Below are 18,929 nucleotides of genomic sequence, written 5' to 3'. Positions count from 1 at the left end.
AATTTAGGTATTCATCCATAAAATAGAGATTACTGTAATACAGACCTATTAACACTTTAGTGAGTGTTACAGCTCAGCCAGGGCTAGGTACATAGAAAAATGCCCCCCAAAATAAGTATTAATAGAATAGAATCTTCCTCATTACTATATGATCATTAATCATCAGTGTTATTTATTATTATTATTATTATTATTATTCAGACTTTCTTGTTGTACTTCATCTGCTTTCCATTCATCATCCTTTTCCAATTCTTAGCTTAAACATATTTGGAAACAGTGCAGGGTACAGAATAAAGAAGTAAATAAGGCAAGGATATGCACCTTACTTAGGGAAGATGGACCAACTAGTGATGTTGCTGTGTATCTGTATGGGGCACATGTTAGGGAGGACTCCATGATAGATGAGAATATTTCAGGTGCATTCTAGAAAAAATGTGATATCATATAAATGATTTATGCAGTTGGGCTATGGAAAAAAGATAGGATAACATTATTACTTAGCCAAAGGAAAATGTCCTCTATTGCCATGTCATGAGCAGGGATGTAAAACAGACAACATCAGCCATGATAGGTAGCCCCAGTCACTACAGAAAACACAAGCTGGGCTTCAATGTTATAGAAAGCATACAGATTAGAGGTGAGGCATCACAACAATGATCCTTTTATCCATGCCACCATTTGCATTAGTCAATGAAATGGAACAAGCGCAAACATCAGGGTTGTGAAATCACAACAAGATGTGTTATTTCAATGCTGGTGCACCCCGTGTGCATGTGCACCTCTTTAGTCTGCTCCAGGCTGAAAGCTGGCAGGCTGCCAGAGCAGGTGCAATTTCGTTAAAGTCCTTTAGCTGTTTTTCAATTTAGCAATGTGCACAGACATAAAATCTTGCACGTCTCCTTTTTTCCGCACATTTGTGAATTAAAATTAGCCAAATTATTAAGTGGATTGTTTCTAAACTAAAGATGCCAAGAAATTCAAAGTATGGTAATCATGGGAATGAGGGATTTTTATGGTGGCATTTTGGGCCTCGATGCAGAATTGAGGCCCTCCAGTGGGTTTCCCAAGTAATTTAATATTACAAAGTAGAGGTGAAAGTTTTCTTTCCAGATTTTCATAATTATTTGGAGAGAGCGAAGACACTCTCCACAGGATATACTTTTCCAAGGAATCTCCACTAGGAACTCCTGTCCTCTCTCCGAGCCTCTAATGTGTTTTTCTCTGTCTCTGTCTCTCTGCTCCCCACGATTCTTTTCTTCCCTCCAGGTTCCCACCCTATTACATACTCTATCCCCATCGCTTCCCCCCCCCCCCGCCTTTTACTATGTAGGGATATTTGCTGAATATTCTTGGTCATTTAAGTATGCTGAGTGCTTCAGCTTTCACCCCGTTATTTTCACTTGGCCTTTCATGAATAAATGTAGGTTTCTCCATAGGGAAGAGTTCTGGTGATTAGAATTTTCTTTCTTTTTTGCATACATAATTGTGCATTTACATAGATTCTATATTTGAAATGTGTATCTTTAGGGGTTTAGCTTGGATCATGGTTTAAATACCCAACTTGTTAGGATATTTTGACTTAATGAAACTGTATGGGCTAAAATAATAGTGCTCTGGTCTTTTGCCATTTGAAATACTGTATTGTTTAACAAAATGGCTGAGCAGAGCATGACCATAGGCAACATAAGTGATCAGCTTATAATGCTTGGCTTATAAGAACCCTAATAGATTCTAGCTGTAATAATCAATGCTCTGGATTTATCATTGCTCTAATAAAAAAATTTACAATAGATTTCTATTACAAAGGGCTCTGTGAAGGTAGGATCTTGGTGTGATATATATACTGCTATCTCCTCTGTGCTTAGAACAGTGGATGGAACATAAAAATGTGTTTAATACATGAATAATACAGGTTAAAACCTTCATCAGTCAGGATAGGCTTAGTTATGCTGTAATAACAAATAGCCCCAAAGTCTCAATTGCTTAAAGCACAAACTATTTCTTATTCATTATGTACATCCACTATGGGTTTTAATGGAAAATGGGAGGCTCTACTCTTTGTAGTCATTCATGGATCCAGGCTGAGAGTGCAGCTGGTCCCTGTTCAAGAGGCAAAGAACAATCTGGGGGTGAGGGGTTTCAACACTTAAATGCTCCAGCCTTAAAGCAGTACCATGACACCTTGTTGACTGACAGTTTAGGGTCCACCCAACCGTGAAGGACATGAAGGATCAGGAGGTGCAATCCTACAGTTGCCAGGAAGTAGAAGAGCCCTAACTTCTTTGAAAGGTATGAAAGTAGTTTCACTTTTAGTTGGGAGAATGGACTAAGTTGCCTTAAATGTCAATATGTATTGATGCTTATATTATTAGGACAAATGATAATTGTCTGCAATATAATTGACTACAGTGTTCTTGATAGAAAAACAATGGAACAGCATTGATATTCTTGTTTTACTACATACATACATACATAGAAATTCACTTAAACCTGAAAGAGCAAGTATTCCTTCCAATCTTTTTTTTTTTTTTTTTAAATTTTAATTTTCAACAATTCCTATCTGAGTGCCCTGAACATAATCCATAGAACATGTTTCAAGTTTATTAAATTGAGTTGAATTCAAGATAAGTAAATATATTGAGCCTTAATTGAATCCCTAGAAATGAAGAAAATAATGGTTACAGATTTTCAAAATGGTAGCCTTTATTGGCAAATGCGAACTTCCTTTTCATTTTAATTTATTAGTACAGCAAAAAACAAAACCAAAAGCCATCATAAGGCAAAGACCAGCCTCTACACTGCTATTTTCCAAATGCCTGGAATGGACTCAATATTTGCCTCTTAAATGAGTGGATGACTTTCTGAGACTGTCTTAATGTTAAAAAAGAAAGAAAGAAAAGAAAATGCAATGGTGAACTTTGGGGGGTTTGTTTTTCCATGAATTGTTTTATCCCAGTATTTAAGAGATGGACTACTAAAACCCAGCACTGGGGCTTGAAATCTGCTCCAGCACTTCTAGCTCTATTACCTTGAGCAAATTTCTTAATCTCCCTCCCCCCTCTCAGGTTCATTGTTCACGAAATGGAGACAATAACAATATGAATCTGGGGTTAGTAAAAAGGATTGAGTTACATCTTACAGGAAACATACTATAGAGTAATGCAGCTGGTGAAGGCTGAATAAACATTAGCTGCTGCTACTGATGTTATTATTATTTTTGTCTTGATATTGCGTAGTCCGTGTCAACTTTATATATTCATCAATACAACAATAATGAACCACAGAAATAAACCATGCAATACCAACTAGAACTTTGGTGTTTCTGATTAATTTTTAACTGTAAGATTAGTAATCACTGTTATCTTGAAATCTGTTTATTGGTAAGGTTTACTAAACAGTTGTTACGTTACAGAGCTATTGTGTGTGCATTTTGCAGTGTGAAAGGCCAGTAGGAAAGACTGATGAGTCTGAGGGGTCCCTCACTCTCATTCTAGAAAAGATAATGGCTTCCCAAGATTCACTGCAGCACTGAACCTTCTTTATAGTGCCTGCAAAAGGAAAGAGAGTATTCTGAAGCATTTCAAAAGGTTTTTGAGAGAGGAACATAATAAGAACTAACTTGATTTTGAAAATAATATGGAACACTAGACAGTATAGTTTATGACTGTAGAGAGGCACATCAATCTTGTTCTCTGCCTTGTCGCCATGCATCTACACATAGTAGGTGCTTTATAAGGGATTTGTGAAATAATTGAATGAGTATTTCCAAGAATCATTGTTAGTGCAATCTATAAGTGACAACCCAGTCACCTTATGTGCATTGTTGATGTTTAGGTACAATTCAAACACACTGGATTTCCAAAGAAAAAGTGTTCAAACCATAGCACTAGAAACAAAAGCTTGAGCTGAATGTTTCCTCTCCCCACCCCAGCATGTTATTTGATAAAGAGGGAAATTTAAAATAATGCTTTTGGCATATTTCTTTGTCAAAACCCAGTCTTCAATGATGAAAATGTCATATTTCTATTTATTAAACATGTTTACAAACTCAGGTTTTTATTGAGCTTATGCATATAAACATGCATATTGTATTCCAGATATCCCATATTCCCAGATTTAGTTGTCAAAACAATCGGGAGATAAATTTATATAAACTTACCAATATTTTTGGTTAACTTACTGGTTATAAGAACATTAAGGGGTTAGAAATGGCTCATATTTCACTTTCCCATTACTGTTAGAAGTCTCGTACCCATTAACACTATAGTATTTTTCAGGATGATTTTTTCTTTTGTTTCTCCTTCCCACTTTAGTCTTTTTGGCAAATGAGTATTATCGGCAAAACCTCTAACATAACGTACCAGGCAGTATAGTGTTACAGTGCTTCTTGAGTTGGGGGGAAGAGTTAGTGGGGCAGGTATTACAATTCACTGTAGCTACAATAGAGGGTAATGTCACTTTAAGACATGTGATACTTTACAGAGGAGGGATGTATTGAAACAGACTACTGCTACTTACAGCACCACGGTATAGCAGCCCAGCTCCTACATTTTGCTGCCTTACTGTGCCCCGAATGCACTGGAGAGGGGATGGTCCATCGTTAATTATAAACTGATTCTCATCAGGAAACTGCACATTATCTCACCATCACTTCAAAGGTCTCCTCAGGCAGAGGTGACGCCAGATGATTTAAAGGTGAAAATGACAAGGTTTTCACCCCTCAAACCTTGGCTCCTTTTTTGACAATACAATCTGAATGAACCTGATGTCTCCTTTATTGTGGAAATAGCATCAGAAGAGAAAAACATATTTTTTAAAATCCTGATAAAGAAGACTGTTGGGAAGCTCTTTCAAAAAATCTCCGATTGTGGCACAGATGGATTTTAGAAAGTGTTAGAGATTTCCAATGAGCACTAATAGAGTGCTCTGCTCTTGGCTGGATTTTTCAGGTAAGAAGCCTCTTTTAAGGGTTTACGATTCAGAGAGCAGATTTGTGACCTATTCAGTCATTTCTAGAGAACTATGTAAGGCTGCATGCATTATTTGGGGGGAAACAACTATTAACATACAGACAACCTCTTGGTGAGAGAGTGAGCAATGGGAGCAATATGCAGAAGCCTTGGAAGTAATGCTGAGATCTAAAGAAAGTTAAATGAAAAAAAGGAAAATCCTGCAAAGGTTAAGTCAGAGTAATCTTTCTGAGTGCTAAGATCAGTAGGTGATGAAATGAGCAGGAGAAGGCAGGAACTGAAAAACTGTTAAGTTTTGATTGTGGTAGGGTTTTTTCAAGTTTACATTAATTCCTGCTGCATTTTAACTGATTGACAAGCAGTCAATGCATGCCAGTCACCTCAGTTTTATCTTTCTATAATTTTCAGGGTATTTTGAAAAGGCCCCCAAATGCATTCATTCAGGATTCACAGGAGGGTTATTGCTATTTATCTGCTGAGAATGAATCTATGCTACACTGACAGTTCTGAAGACAATGAGGCTAAATCTGTTGTATACAAAAGTAAACAGTGGGCAGTGAAACTAATTATAAAGTGAATGGTCCATCTGAATCACAGACTGGGGTATGAAAAGCACCATGCTGTTGAAAATAATGTTTTCCTACTTTGCACTTAATTATGGTTGTCACCATTTGTCTATTATAGTCCTAAAATCCTTCTTAAAGACATCTCTCTTAAAACCCATAAATTATCTTGTATTATGTCTATATACACATACACACATAATGTATATTTTTGCTTCCTGAACATTACAGTTTTTGAAAGAGTACCAATTTCTATGAATAAAATAGACACAATGGGAGGTCACTAGGCGGTTTTAAATGTAGAGTTGAAATACTTGAAATGTATCATTTGACAATGGAGAAAATTTAAAAGAAAAGAAATAATCTTAGTTCCAAAGCTCTCTCTGTCTAATAGAAAAGCATATACTTTAAGTGGATTCTTGTATAGAAAATGCTTCCATATCACTGGCTAAGAATGATGCTTCAAGTTGATTAATTTGGCAATATGAAATGCAGCAGAAGGTGTTGTTTGAGAAATTGGACAATATGTAGTGCAGCTGAGCCTTTGTAGCTCTAAGATTTGTATAGGTGCAGATAGGACTGTCAAAGTTTCAGCGCCTGTGAAAAGGTGTATGTTCATCCATAAATACATACACCACCTGTATATGCATATTCATCAACACTATACAAAATGCCACAATGGGCTCTTAGGAGGCAAAGCAGGATTGTAAATTATGGCTTGCTCTATGGCAGAAGACAGATCTTGCATCTGAAACTCATTCTGGCTGAAGACAATTCCTTCTGATTTTAAATCCAGCGAAAAAGACTAATTCTATCAGGAGATTACAACATGCCTCTGAGAAATGATTACTTAGTTTAGAAGATAGCATAGTGATTAAAAATTCATGACTGTAGAATTAAAAAAAAGAATCCACTCTTTCAGGCTTATGTCAGACTTACAATGAACTTAGAATGAACAGGACTATGCAGCTTTTCAATGCTTAGAATAACTGTAATTTAAAGATCACTGTGTAAAACAGGATGTTTAGTTAGGATACTATGTTTCAAACTGCCTAAGTCATGGACAAACTTGAATTTATTTTTGTATTTTGACCATTCTTGGAGTTTGGTTTTGCTGAACTTCAAAAATGAATTCATGATCTTCTGGAGAATGCTTTCCTTCAATCCCACTTCATGGCATGACCTCTGCTGGGTCATTTTCTCTAGTAGCAAAGGGGCATGACGTCTGAGACGCCCCTTCTGTCATCAGTAGAACTGACTGAGCTGGGGGCTTGAAGCTGGGGCTAATCTTTCCGTCTAATGTTCTCCTCAGAGCATGGCCATGGTCTCTGCGATGTCCTGGGCCCTGTATTTGTGGATGAGTGCGTGTGCAGTGCTGCTCTGCCACGGAGCCCTTCAGCACACTTTCCAGCAGCACCACCTGCACAGACCAGGTAAGTGGGCGCTGGCTCCCTAACAGATGGTTGAAGGCAAGTGACATAAAGTGCTCCAGCCTGGGCAGCCTGCCTCTGAATTCCAAGACATGTGGTTGGCTGGATGCTTTGGGGAAAGAGGGGTTACTAAAAGGACTTGGAGGTATTTCCAGTAACTTCTCAAAAATGAGGTTTTCTCTAAAAGTTGCTCTCCACCCCTACATACCTATAAGGTAGAGGTCCTTTGTTTTTAGACACTTTGGCCAAAAATAAAATATTCAGTAAAAGGTGGAATAATTTTCAAGACCTGAGGATTTTTTAGGGAGGCAAAATATGGTCTTTGTAACTGATAAAATAATGTGCGTATTCTCGGGATGCACTTTTCTCTAGCATGGATATTACAATCTGGGCATGTATGTGGCTAAGGATTTGTGGGGATGTTGGTGCCAAAACTGACTTTGGAAATAGTTGGTCCATGAGAAAGAAATTAAAAAGTAACTTACTATTTCTTGTCTGGTTTAATGTGTCTTCTTTCCTTTCTCCCTTTCTTCACTTTCTGTGCTTCCGGAATGCTCCGTGGCTTTCCTCTCTCTGTTGGCAGTTGTTTCGGGGACAAGTTCCCTTTAGCCTCCCACCCCACCCCACCCCACCCCACCCCCAACCCCGCTAATTGAATTTTGAGCTCCAGAAGCATTTTGCTCTCTTGGTCTTTCTGTTCAAAGTATATTTCTACCCTTTCATGGCCTCGCTCCTAATCTGGATGTTTTCCCCTCCTTTGCCTCTCCAGCTTTCTCATGACTATCCCCCGGCTCGATTGTCCCTACCCGCCCTGGTTCTCAGAAAGATTTCCGTCCATTTTCGGTTTAGCTTCAGCCTTTGCATCCATTTACTGCACCCTCCACCTTCGCCCCTCCGCCCCCACCTGGTCTGAGCTCTGGGGACCGGTTGCACGCCCAGGCTCTCGATCCTCAGTTCCCAAGGCTCCCAGCCCGCCATCCCCCTCCCCAAATCCCTTCCCGGCCTCCTCGCCTCGGCCTGGCTCCCCCACGCTGCACCGCCCAATGCCCGTGCCTCTGCCTTCCCGGGCTCTGCAGCCGGCCAGGCACCAATCCTGGGCTTGTCCGCAGTCCTCCAGCAGCACCTGCCGGGGCGCTGCCTGCATCTCCCGGGCTCGCCTTCAGGCTGGGGCCAGATCCAGAGCGCGGGTGCAGGCCGGTCCTCCGGCTGCCAGCCCCTTGGTGCCGCCCGGGCCGCCTCCGGACCAGGACGGGGCGGCCTGAGATCTGGGCGAGGCAGGGGGCTGCCTGCGGGTCCTGGACGGAGGAGGGAGGCGAGGGGCGCTGGTGCCCCTGCAGGTGGGCCTGGAAAGCGCTCTGCCGCCGAGCGCGCTGGCATTGCTGCCGGTGCCGGAGCCCGAGCGGGCTCCGCCAGACGCTGCGGCTTCAGTGCCCAGGTGCAGGGACAGCAAAGGTGGCTCGGCAACCCCCAAGTTGTCTCCGGTCAGTTAATTAGCGATCTGTTCTGGCAAAAATATCTTTGACTTATTACGTAATCACTCAAATAATGCGGGAAATCTGAATTCGTTGTAACACGTAACAGTAAGAACACAAAACAAAACAACTGTTGTGAGTTTCAGTTGCCCCAAGGTTAATTCCCATTGTTTGGCTCGATCCTTCCGCACGCAGGTGTGATCTCCCTCCGCTCCTTCTCCTTTGCTCTGGAGACTGAATTCCTGAGGGAAGGGGTTACTGTCTGGGACCACAGGACCAGTAACTGCCACTGGTGGGCGGGTCAGTCTGATTTCACCTCCAGCGCCTGGTTCCCGCGGAGGAGACACCGTAATGTCTCTCAGTGCAGAGAAGGATCATGCCAAGGAGCCTCTGAGGAACTGGGGGCCCCTTGGCGTCACTTGTGAAAACTTTCAAGTTATGGCAGTACCTGGACTCATCTGAACTGCACACCCGTTCTGAAAGGAGGCCGTGGCGGAACTGCTGGGGCCGGACGTGATGGTGGCAGAGCTCAGGACTGGCCACCATCTCTGTCACTGAACATCACTGACATGACCTTGGAGGAGTCACTTTTCCTCTCGGGCTCACTTTCCCCTTTAGAGATGTAGTGGGGGTGTAAATGAAATAATCTTTTTAAAGTGCTTTGTAAACTGTAAAGCTCTTCATAAATACCAGAAATTACTGATATCACCCCACTAAATAGACTAAATACAGACATGTTAGGGATGTTGATGACCAAAATTTGCTGTTCACATATCCGCATAGTCAGGTCAAAAACTTCTTTTTTACTCTTGCTGTTGTTTTTTAACTCTATGGTACCTGGCTAGAATATATCGCCCAGCGTGACGTGTCTTACTTCACTCTCTGTGTATATAGTCATGAAACCAGTACAGTCTGCAGTGAGTTTCACAGACACTGTCTCTAATAACCAATTAATCTTTGAGATTTTTTTTTTTTTTTTGGTGAGGGGTTATGACTATGCTACTTGTTATAAGTAAACTTATGTCTTCAAGGGGCTTATTATACAAATATTATAATTTTAAACTCAGAAACACATCATTAGGTTCTGACTGAAATGACACTCAGTATTAGTTTTCTTATCATCTACCCTTAGAAACTGCTTATTATCGCCAATGTGTGGTGTTACGTCATCAATCTGTACTTCAGTTACCCCAGCAAACTCTAGCACTGAAACCAATTTCGACCCCAAGTGCTTATACATTTGAGACTCGTTTCAGATTCATTGATGAAACAAAGAAACTATAAATACTTCTTTCTAGATACAGAAAGATTAAATGTTATTAAATTGAAAGTCCAGTGTATGTAATATGTTTATTCAACTTTCTTGGGTTTTCAAGAATAGCTGAAAAGATTAAAGCAATAGATCTTAGACATAGCAATATTTTCGATAATTTCATTCAAAAAGAGTCTTCGTGAATACAGTCTTTTGTTTTGATTTTAAAAGTAAATCTATGCTTTTTGTGATGAGAGTTGGGATGTTTCCCTTTGTGAGTCTTAAATCTTCAGGGACACTAATGAAATGTGTATAAAACAGGAGAGAAATCAGGCCAGTTCTCTGTCACAGTCCACCTCTAAATGAGCAAATAAATAAATAAATAGCTGGATAAATGAGCAAAAAGGAAAAACATAATCTTATTTTCTCAAATCTGTTAAAACAAGTGACTTGATGAGAAAAAATGAGACACCAGCAGACCCCGAGCTTTGCCACATTTGCCTAAGCTTGAAAAATCGTCTCTTTCACAAAGCAGAGCAGGAGGCCCCAGTGTGCATACCAAGTATTTAGGAAATGTGAGAAATGACAGATCTTTCACTCAGGACCAGGATGGAGGGAGAGTGAAGGGTTACTGCTGCCTTGTCACCTGCTTGGCAACAGCTGGCCCCTCTCGCAGCTTCTACCAGGCAGCCTCGCCAGCCCCCCCTGTAAGATTGGTGGCTCTCTGATTCCAAGCAGCGAATCTCAGTCTCTCAAGAAATAACCCACCACACTGACAGATAAGTGGAATTTGATGCGATGCTCCCCTCTTTCAGGTCAGATTGTGCAGCACCTGGATGGCACCAGCCAGCCCGATCCTTCAGAGGAAATGATTAGGGATTTGGGCCAATTTCTGCTGTCAAAACATGAAAGCAGGAACGTGTTTGTGTGAGGTCGTGAATTTGTGATCTGTCTTCTCAATGCAGTGGGTTTGTACACAAACAGAATAAGAATATGTTCCCTAGAAAACTGACTGATTTTAATATATTGCCCTGCAGTCTTTAAGTACTTTCAATTTTTCATACTTATAGTATTAGGAATGCACCATTTATTTTCAGTTACTCACTAGTTAAGGAAGATTAAAGCAGTCAATCAAATGAAAGTGAATTTTAAAATTACACAAATGAGTAAAATGTGCTATAGATTAACAGATTTGTAATTTCAATAATTTAATATTTGGCTAAATCACATTTTTACTTTGGGAATAATGTAGGAAATTACTATAACAACTTGAAGAACACTCATGCCTGTTTATATACAGCGATAAGGAGGGCACTTCATTTAAAAAGGCAGATTGAACAGTGGGACCTTGGAAGCAGTGTTCCATTGTCCAGGTGGTTAAAACAGCTTCAGCTCCTTATAATCACCAGTTGCTGAGTAACATATAAAACAGGATGAATGGTTTGCTAAATATAACTTTCTAATTTAGCATTCGTTTTTTTCCCCTTATGAATATATGAATTATGACAGCAATTTAAATGGTTACTTAATTTCAGATGTGGGTGTGTATGTGAAGGGTTGTCCTTGAAACTTAATAAAATATGGTTAATTTAAAAATACTTTCGTGACAAAAGATCCTTGAGCGTCTCTAGTAATTTAAAATTATGTAGATAAATTACATGAGACAAGAAGTTATAAGTGCCTAATGAATCATTTATTCTGCGGTCACTGCTATTTTATTGACAGGGATGTAGGGAAATGATATATAAAAAGATTACTCTGAATGGAATCATCTGTGTAACTTATACTTGGCCTGATTTAAAGCTATATTAAGTAAACTATATTTAGAAGTATTCATTTATGACTTAATTATTATATACTGAATATTACCGTTCATTTTAAAAAATGTTTTTTTAAATTGAAATATTAAAAAGCATTCTTGTATGCTTTGTACTTATTTTTATCTCATTGTTCCATATTACTTTATTAAAAGCTGCCGAAGGCATATGCATTAGAATACCAGGTGCATTGCAATCAATAATTGTTGTATAATTGTAATATAAAAGAAATAATGAGAACAATCGTAGCAGCATATTGGCTTTTTAAGAATTTGTACTGGTATTAGGTTGCTAAGTGTATGGATTGGTGTATAGTTTAGAGCAGACAGGTTGTTATTTGGTGTAAACTGATGCTGGTGATAATCCATTGATCATCTGTTTGATAATATTGGCCTCATCCCAGAGTCAGAGTGCAATTATGCACATTTCCCAAGACCCTGAAATTTTAAAACCAAGTTAGAGATCAAATAAATATTTTCTGTCAGTTTAATGAATTTATAAGATAATTATTACAATGCCCTATAAATACTGCTATTTGTGTGAATTCAACCCTATCTCCTCAATTCATAGTTAAGGAGAATAGATATTATATCGCACTGTAAACAAATATTTAGAAGTTGCACAAATGAACATTAGCCTTTACTTGTTAATTCCATAAAGTAAAAACTCTTCCAAGTTTATTTATTTTTAATTATTTATTTATTTTTTAATTTTTATCCTCACCCGAGGACATTTTTCCATATCTTGTTCAGATAGAGTGGGAGGGGGAGAGAGAGAGAAACATCGATGTGAAAGGGACACATCGAGTGGTTACCACCCACACAACCCAACCTGGGCTGGGCACAAACTGCAACCGAGGTACATGCCCCCAGCGGGAACCGAACCTGGGTCTCTCCAGACGGCAGGCCGACGCTCCAACCGCTGAGCCAAACCGGTCGGGGCAAAACTCTTCCAATTTTAAACTCTGTATAAAAATCTCTAAACTTGCGTGGCTCAGTGGTTGAGCATCAGCCCCTGCACCAAGAGATCACCAGTTTGATTCCCTGTCAGGGCCCAGGCCCAGGTTGTGGGCCAAGTCCCCAGTGGGGGACATGCAGGAGGCCGCCAATCGATGTTCTCTCTCATCGATGTTCCTATCTCTCTTTCCCTCTCCCTTCTTCTCTCTCTAAAATCAATTTAAAAAATAATAATAATTTTGGAGGAAAAAATATTTGCACAGATGTAAAAATGTCAGAAAGAATACAAACATTCCTTATACAGTATTAGTTCACTGTAGTGGGAAGACTAAAATAATTGAGTTTTTTCTATAATTCTTTATTTTTTAGATTTGTTTTTAGTATGAATATATATTGCTTTGAAATAAAAAGCTTAAAGTATTACCTACAGAGAGTCTTATGGTAAAATTAGAAATATTATTAAACAACATTTCCAGTTTAAAGAAAAAGAAGGATGTATAGGTAGGAAACTATGAAGCCCTTTTCTTTCCGAGATCCTCCAATATGCAATGTTGAATGAAATGTCTAGGCTAGCATTTCTCAGTTCACAAAACACTGTCCCCTTGAGGTGCTCCTGGGAGCAAAGCCGTTGGGGTAACCCTCCCCGCGTGGCATGTTCTCTCTCCGAGATCCGCAGTGTGTGCTGAGTGTATGGAAGTTCTAGAAAGATTTGCAGATAGGAAACCTGATTATGTTTAACTTAAATTTTCAAACCTTTTTTCATTTGGTCAACATTGGCAATGCCTGTTCATATCATATATGTGTTGAGAAGTGTGGGCCAAGGTAATTTTGGAATCCTGTGCTATTCAGCTTTTTATCTCTCACTTCTCGTGAGAAACTTGACATATAATAGGCACTCAGAAAATACATGTGAAACAATTAAGGAAAGAAAGAATGACTGTTGTGGTGAAATCTTAAGCTTTTCCTTATTTGTTACTGCCTGTGTGGAAATGTGTATGTGTTTATAATTAGAAGATACCTTAAATGAAGAATGATGTAAGCATGAAATTGTCAGTAAAACTTGTGTGTATCTGTGCAATATTATGAGGTCGATATTTCACTTTATTCAATATTTGACAGGTATTCCATTAATCAAAATAATCCAAAGAATATACTTATAAATGTAGTAAAAAATTAAATCCCTGTCATTTTCAGTCATGGCATGAATTTTATTTTTCCCTAGAGACTTAAAGACTGGTCTTGAGGGAAATTTTACTTAGCAAATAGGGAAAGACGTTTTGCTTCCAAATCTTTTGATATCATGAGAAAAAATCACTTTATATTTGTAACAGTGAGAAAATAACACTAGATAAGAATGTTTCCTTTCTTTGGGGTCAACAGAAGATGAATCTTTTTTTTTTTTTTTTTTTTTTTAACAATTTGTGTAAACTCATTGAAGTCTCAAAAGACAATGTCCTCAAAGTACTTAGAGGCCCTCTTAGCCCAATATTTCTTTCTCCTTTTCTGTCTTTACCTAATGCAGTTGTAGAGAAAGAAAAGAGATGTGATATTATCATAGTGACTTTCTCTCAGAAGACAGATAGATATGCCTAGACATCCTCCTGTTCATGAAATGGATTCTTCTTCCCTGTAGGGAAGGGGTCAAACCAATCCTCACCAAGTGTGGAAGGGAGGAAAACCTCTATGTCCTCAGCCAAGGTTCTGCTGTGTAATTACCTGTATGCATCTTTATTACACCTTGTTAGACCTTCTCTTCTAGGTATTCTCCATTTTACCCAAAAATAAATCCAAGCTAATTGACTGTATACATCCATGGGATTTTTCTGATTTTCACTTGCATGGGTGAAGAATGGATGGATAGTCCAGCTGGTGTGGCTCAGTGGTTAAGTGTCGACCCATGCACCAAGAGGTCGCCAGTTCGATTCCTGGGCAGGGCACATGCCCAGGTTGTGGGCCAAATCCTCAACGGGGGGCATGCAGGAGATAGCCAATCAATGTTCTCTCATTGATGTTTCTATGTCTCTCTCCCTCTTCCTTCCTTTCTCTAAAATCAATAAAGAAAAAAAAAAAGATGGATAGAGTCATGTGAAATCATCCAGATTTAAATGGGCCACCACATAGTGAGGGAAAAGCATGTTAAGGCTCTTGAAATTGATAGTATATCTTGGGTTAGGGTCCATAGGTCAGCAGGTCATATGTCCCAATGAATGAATATTGTGTAAGTATTCAATAAATATATTCTGGTCAACAAGCAAGAACTCTGTAGCCTTTAAAACTCACAATACTAGCAGGCCAGCGGCACATTACGCTTTTCTGATTCGAATGCTAACGAGGACCGCACCATAGTAAGGAGAAGGGTGCTGGAGCCTGCAGGGCTCCCTCATGGCGTCAGTTGCAAGTCTCCAGAGGACAGAGTGGGAAGGAATGGTGATTGCACGTGGTGCCAGCAGCTCCAAGGTGAACCAAATCTTCCACAAACAGTAAAATATATTCTGCCTTAAAGGTGTATGCTGCCCAAAGAACTGATGCATCAATTTTATCCTTTTGATAGAGCAAGATTTAGTATCAAATCACCTTTGTATATTAAAAAAAAAAAAAAAAACTTCCGCTAAAACTATTTGAAAATTTTCGGGATGATTTCATCGATGAACAAGCCAAATACCTTCAAAGACCAGACAATTAACCAAACTGATTGGATCAGCCGCAGGACCAGATATTACAAGATGCTGAACTGTGTTGACTGAAGAGCATATGCTCATGTAGACAGCACAAACCACCCTTAGCTACACCTGAGATGAGCTCAGTAAGACCAGAGCATTCAATATTTTCAGGCAAGCCAGAAACTGAGAATTTTGTGTGCATTTTAATTATCTGTTAAGTGCCAGGTGGGCCAAACAAAACTTGACTCTGGGCCATATCCCACCTGAAGGCTGTCTGAGTGTGACCTCAAACAAGGATTATCTCCAACTCCAATATTTTATGATTCCTAAGGAATTTATCAAATCCTTTTATACAGGCAGGGTGGCGAGAGGTGAAGGCAGTGGGCCCACAAAGGTGTTTCTATGCACATCTGTCTTGGCCTGTGTTGAAGTCATGCCCATGGTTTAGTCCTAGCCTGAGTTGGACCCACACGCTGAAACACTGGGTCTCTGAGCCTCTGTATGACCTCACATGGTATCACTGGGAGGACTGAAAAACAGCGAGCATTTATAGAATGAAACCAAATGGCCTGAACAGGGGTCTTATTTGAATCTTAGCTAAAAATCAATTAATTTTCCTGTTGATTAAGGTTTGGGAGAAATACTAATTTGCAAATGTAATAAAACAGAGGGAAGCGGCAGGCGTCATAGTGATGCCTACATAAAACCCTTAATTTAACACTGTATGAAACCTCTCAACATCTAGTCTAAAGTCCACTAATAGGTTGTAAGTTTATCTTAAAACCCAAGGTTTTCTTTAGTATGATTCTTTTGAGCAAGTGATTTAAAATTTCACGTCTATTCATTTTACCCATGAAAGTACAGCCTATTAGCATACCAACTGAGTTATGATTCTACTAGAAATGACCAGTCACTAAAGCTAGCTGAGTCCTCGTAATTCAGTATCCAGCAGAAAGAGCGCTACCAGCTCTTGGAAACGGTGCAAGTGTCTGTGTGCGAGTAGTGAGCATTCACGCAGCCTGGGGAAGGATGGTTTGTTATCAGTGTATCCTGAGCGTTATGTGAGTTGTTAGTGAAGTTCCATTGCTGTGGTCCTTGCTTTTTAATAATAAATTAAAATGTTAAATTAGTGTGGGTCTAGTTTCATCATTATCAATTAGGTTTGCTGTGGGCCGTTTGGTTAACTCTATAGTCTGTAATGATGCATATTTACATATTTGGGATTTTAAATTTGCTGGAGACTGGACTTTAAGACATTCCTGAATTGTGGTTCAGAAAGGATTCATTTGTATCCTTTGGGTAAAACATGTATATACAAATCAGTCTCACACTGATTTGTATGGTGACAAAAATCTACTGCTCATGAACCTGTGCGACGGAGGTCTCAAGGTAATCAACATTTTATGTTTATGTCCATAGGGCACCATTTTACAAAATATGAGCATGTTTATAGGCTTATGTTATTTTATAAAAGTAATTAGTGATTCATAATGTATCCTCCATGTATTTATTACCTAAGTATGCCTCCACTGGGAAGTGGAGACAGGTAGGAGTTGACCGTTTACTCCTTCAGTGTGCAGTGGTAAGGAAAGTTCAAACACCATCGTTCTGGGAAGTGTTGGAACTAGAGACACACCCATCACAGAACTCTGAATTCTAAAATATTTGACATAGCAAAATAATAAAAAATAAAGTAAATCTATTTTTCTGAAATAAAATAATAAGATATAAGATAGCAGAACATGCTTTTTGGAAGCCTCTCAGATGATGTCTCATTAAGTCCAGTTGTCTTTGTGGATTCTTATATCTCCTTATCTGATGAAAATGCAAAATGCCATGTACCAGACATGTGTTTGAGAATCTAGGTCACTGGGTGAACATTTGTAGGACAACATTTTTGACAGCTACTCCCAGGATTGTTTAGAAGTAAAAACAGATTTATGGCATCTCTGCTGCCAATCTGCCCTCTATCTATCACAGGCCTCGGCCATCAATCACAGTGATTGTTCCCGCAGAGCCTAGATGTGGTTCAGAATCGGTCCCAGTTCTTCTCCAGGTGCCACCTGTTAACTGATTGACACCAGCATGCAGCTGAGACTCTATGACCAGCCCTGCTGGGATTTACTGACTGATTTTCTCCAGAATCCCTCCTATCTAAAAAATGCATTCCATAAAACACTTCATTAAAAAATAGGAAAATGAACCAAATTGCAATTAAATATAAATTTAAATAGCAACACGAATCTAGTAACTACTGTTTGAAATAGTGCAACTTTAGACAATTCTGTCGACTTCTGAGAGTTGCAAACTTTCTTTTTATTATCTCCAGAAACTTGGATTCCTTTCCACACTCTCCTCTAACTCTGCGTGGAACATGCTGAGCTGCTCGTGATGTGGGCTCTGACCGAGCGGGGTGCTTCGTGACCCCAAAGCAGGAGGCAATTCCTTCCCAGCAGAGATGTGGGAAGCTCTCACGAAGGGGGTGGTTTGTGTTGGGCTTCGAAGTTTGGTGGCGAGTAAGCGAGTCGTGAAGGATCGAGGGCGGCCTATTCCACCGAAGGGAACAGAATAAGGAAAGGCTTAGAGGCAGGTAAAGGGGAATAAGAGTTGGGGGTGGAGGGACCTGGATTGCTGTAGGCTCTAAACTAGGTGGAAAAACTTTGTATTGTTTCAATTAAAAAGAAAGCAAGATTTTTTTGTTGATTACTGTTTTGTAATGTAATGTACACACATGACCACAGATGGAGAGCTAGGTAAGATGGAAGGAAAGAGCCCCAGTATCTACAGTTATATTTCTGTGGGAAGCAAGTCAGTTAATGAACAAAAGGCAGCAGCAGCAGCAATCTGGCCAGACTCCCCGAGTCCCGGGAACACTTCCACTCCGCCTTCCTCACCCATCCTCCGCTCTGTGGGAATAGGGAGCCCACACTCAGACAAGTCTGCACACCGTGTTTGCAGTGCATGGTCAGGGCCACGTAAACACTGGCTGGGTGAATTAAAGAATATTATGAATGATCCTAAGTATTTAATGTTTCATTGAATCCTCTCAATAGCCTTGTGTAATGCTTTCCATTTTCCTGATTAAAAATATCTTAAAGAGCCTTGGACGGTTTGGCTCAGTGGTTAGAGCGCTCGATTCCCGCTAAGGGCACGTACCTCCGTTGCAGTTTGTCACAGGCCCCGGTTGGGGTCACGTGGGTGGCAACCAGTCGATGTGTCTCTCTCACATTGATGTTTTTCTCTTTCTTCCTCTCTCTTTCCCTCCTGCTCTATCTGAAGGTGAATATAAAAATGTCTGGGGTGAGGATAAGAAAATATATTTATATCTTAAAGAAAAAATAATTGACTTTTTTGAGATCATGGAGGTTGGGAGGGCAAGTTGAGTGTTCTCCCACCTCTGAATAATGGTTCAGTTTATTGGGTCTGTGCTGTGCAAAGGCCCTGATACAGGCTGTTTCTTAAGATAAGACGTTCAGTCTGCACCACGCACCACATGGTCGGTACTGTGATCTCCGGAGGAAAGCTGAGACCATGTGGACACCTCGTCTGGGGCCCCTCCATCACAACCAAGCTCTGCTCTCAGGAACATCAGCCCGCTGGTCTTGGTCAAGCTAATTCACTAAACACACTGTTCTACATTCACAGGCAATGTGTCCTAGGCACTCAGCTTGGCCATATCATGCAATATTTCTGAGTTCTGTGGCTGAATAATGCGTTAGTCTTAACTTTATGTCAGTAGGCCTGGCTGGAAGCGTGCTTTCTTATTGGATCAACAGCACCTTCTTTTCAAGTATTTTTTTCTAGGTTAT

The 18,929-nt window shown here is 39.8% G+C and overlaps 1 protein-coding gene across 1 annotated transcript in view; it reads left to right on the top strand.

Moving 5' to 3' along the window:
• The first annotated feature begins 4,480 nt into the window (after window positions 1–4,480).
• TAFA1 (TAFA chemokine like family member 1) overlaps window positions 4,481–18,929 on the top strand; it is a 550,290-nt gene continuing 535,841 nt past the window's right edge. The window contains exons 1-2 of the mRNA XM_036267195.1: window positions 4,481–4,949; window positions 6,846–6,966. Of these exons, the coding sequence (XP_036123088.1) occupies window positions 6,849–6,966 (118 nt within the window). The 5' untranslated portion in view covers window positions 4,481–4,949; window positions 6,846–6,848. The remainder of the gene's footprint in view (window positions 4,950–6,845; window positions 6,967–18,929) is intronic.

This window comes from Molossus molossus, unplaced genomic scaffold, assembly GCF_014108415.1.
Source record: "Molossus molossus isolate mMolMol1 unplaced genomic scaffold, mMolMol1.p scaffold_m16_p_18, whole genome shotgun sequence".
NCBI classification, from domain to species: domain Eukaryota; kingdom Metazoa; phylum Chordata; class Mammalia; order Chiroptera; family Molossidae; genus Molossus; species Molossus molossus.
The sequence above is the reverse complement of the archived record's forward strand: the minus strand, read 5'-3'. Positions and strand labels throughout refer to the sequence as shown.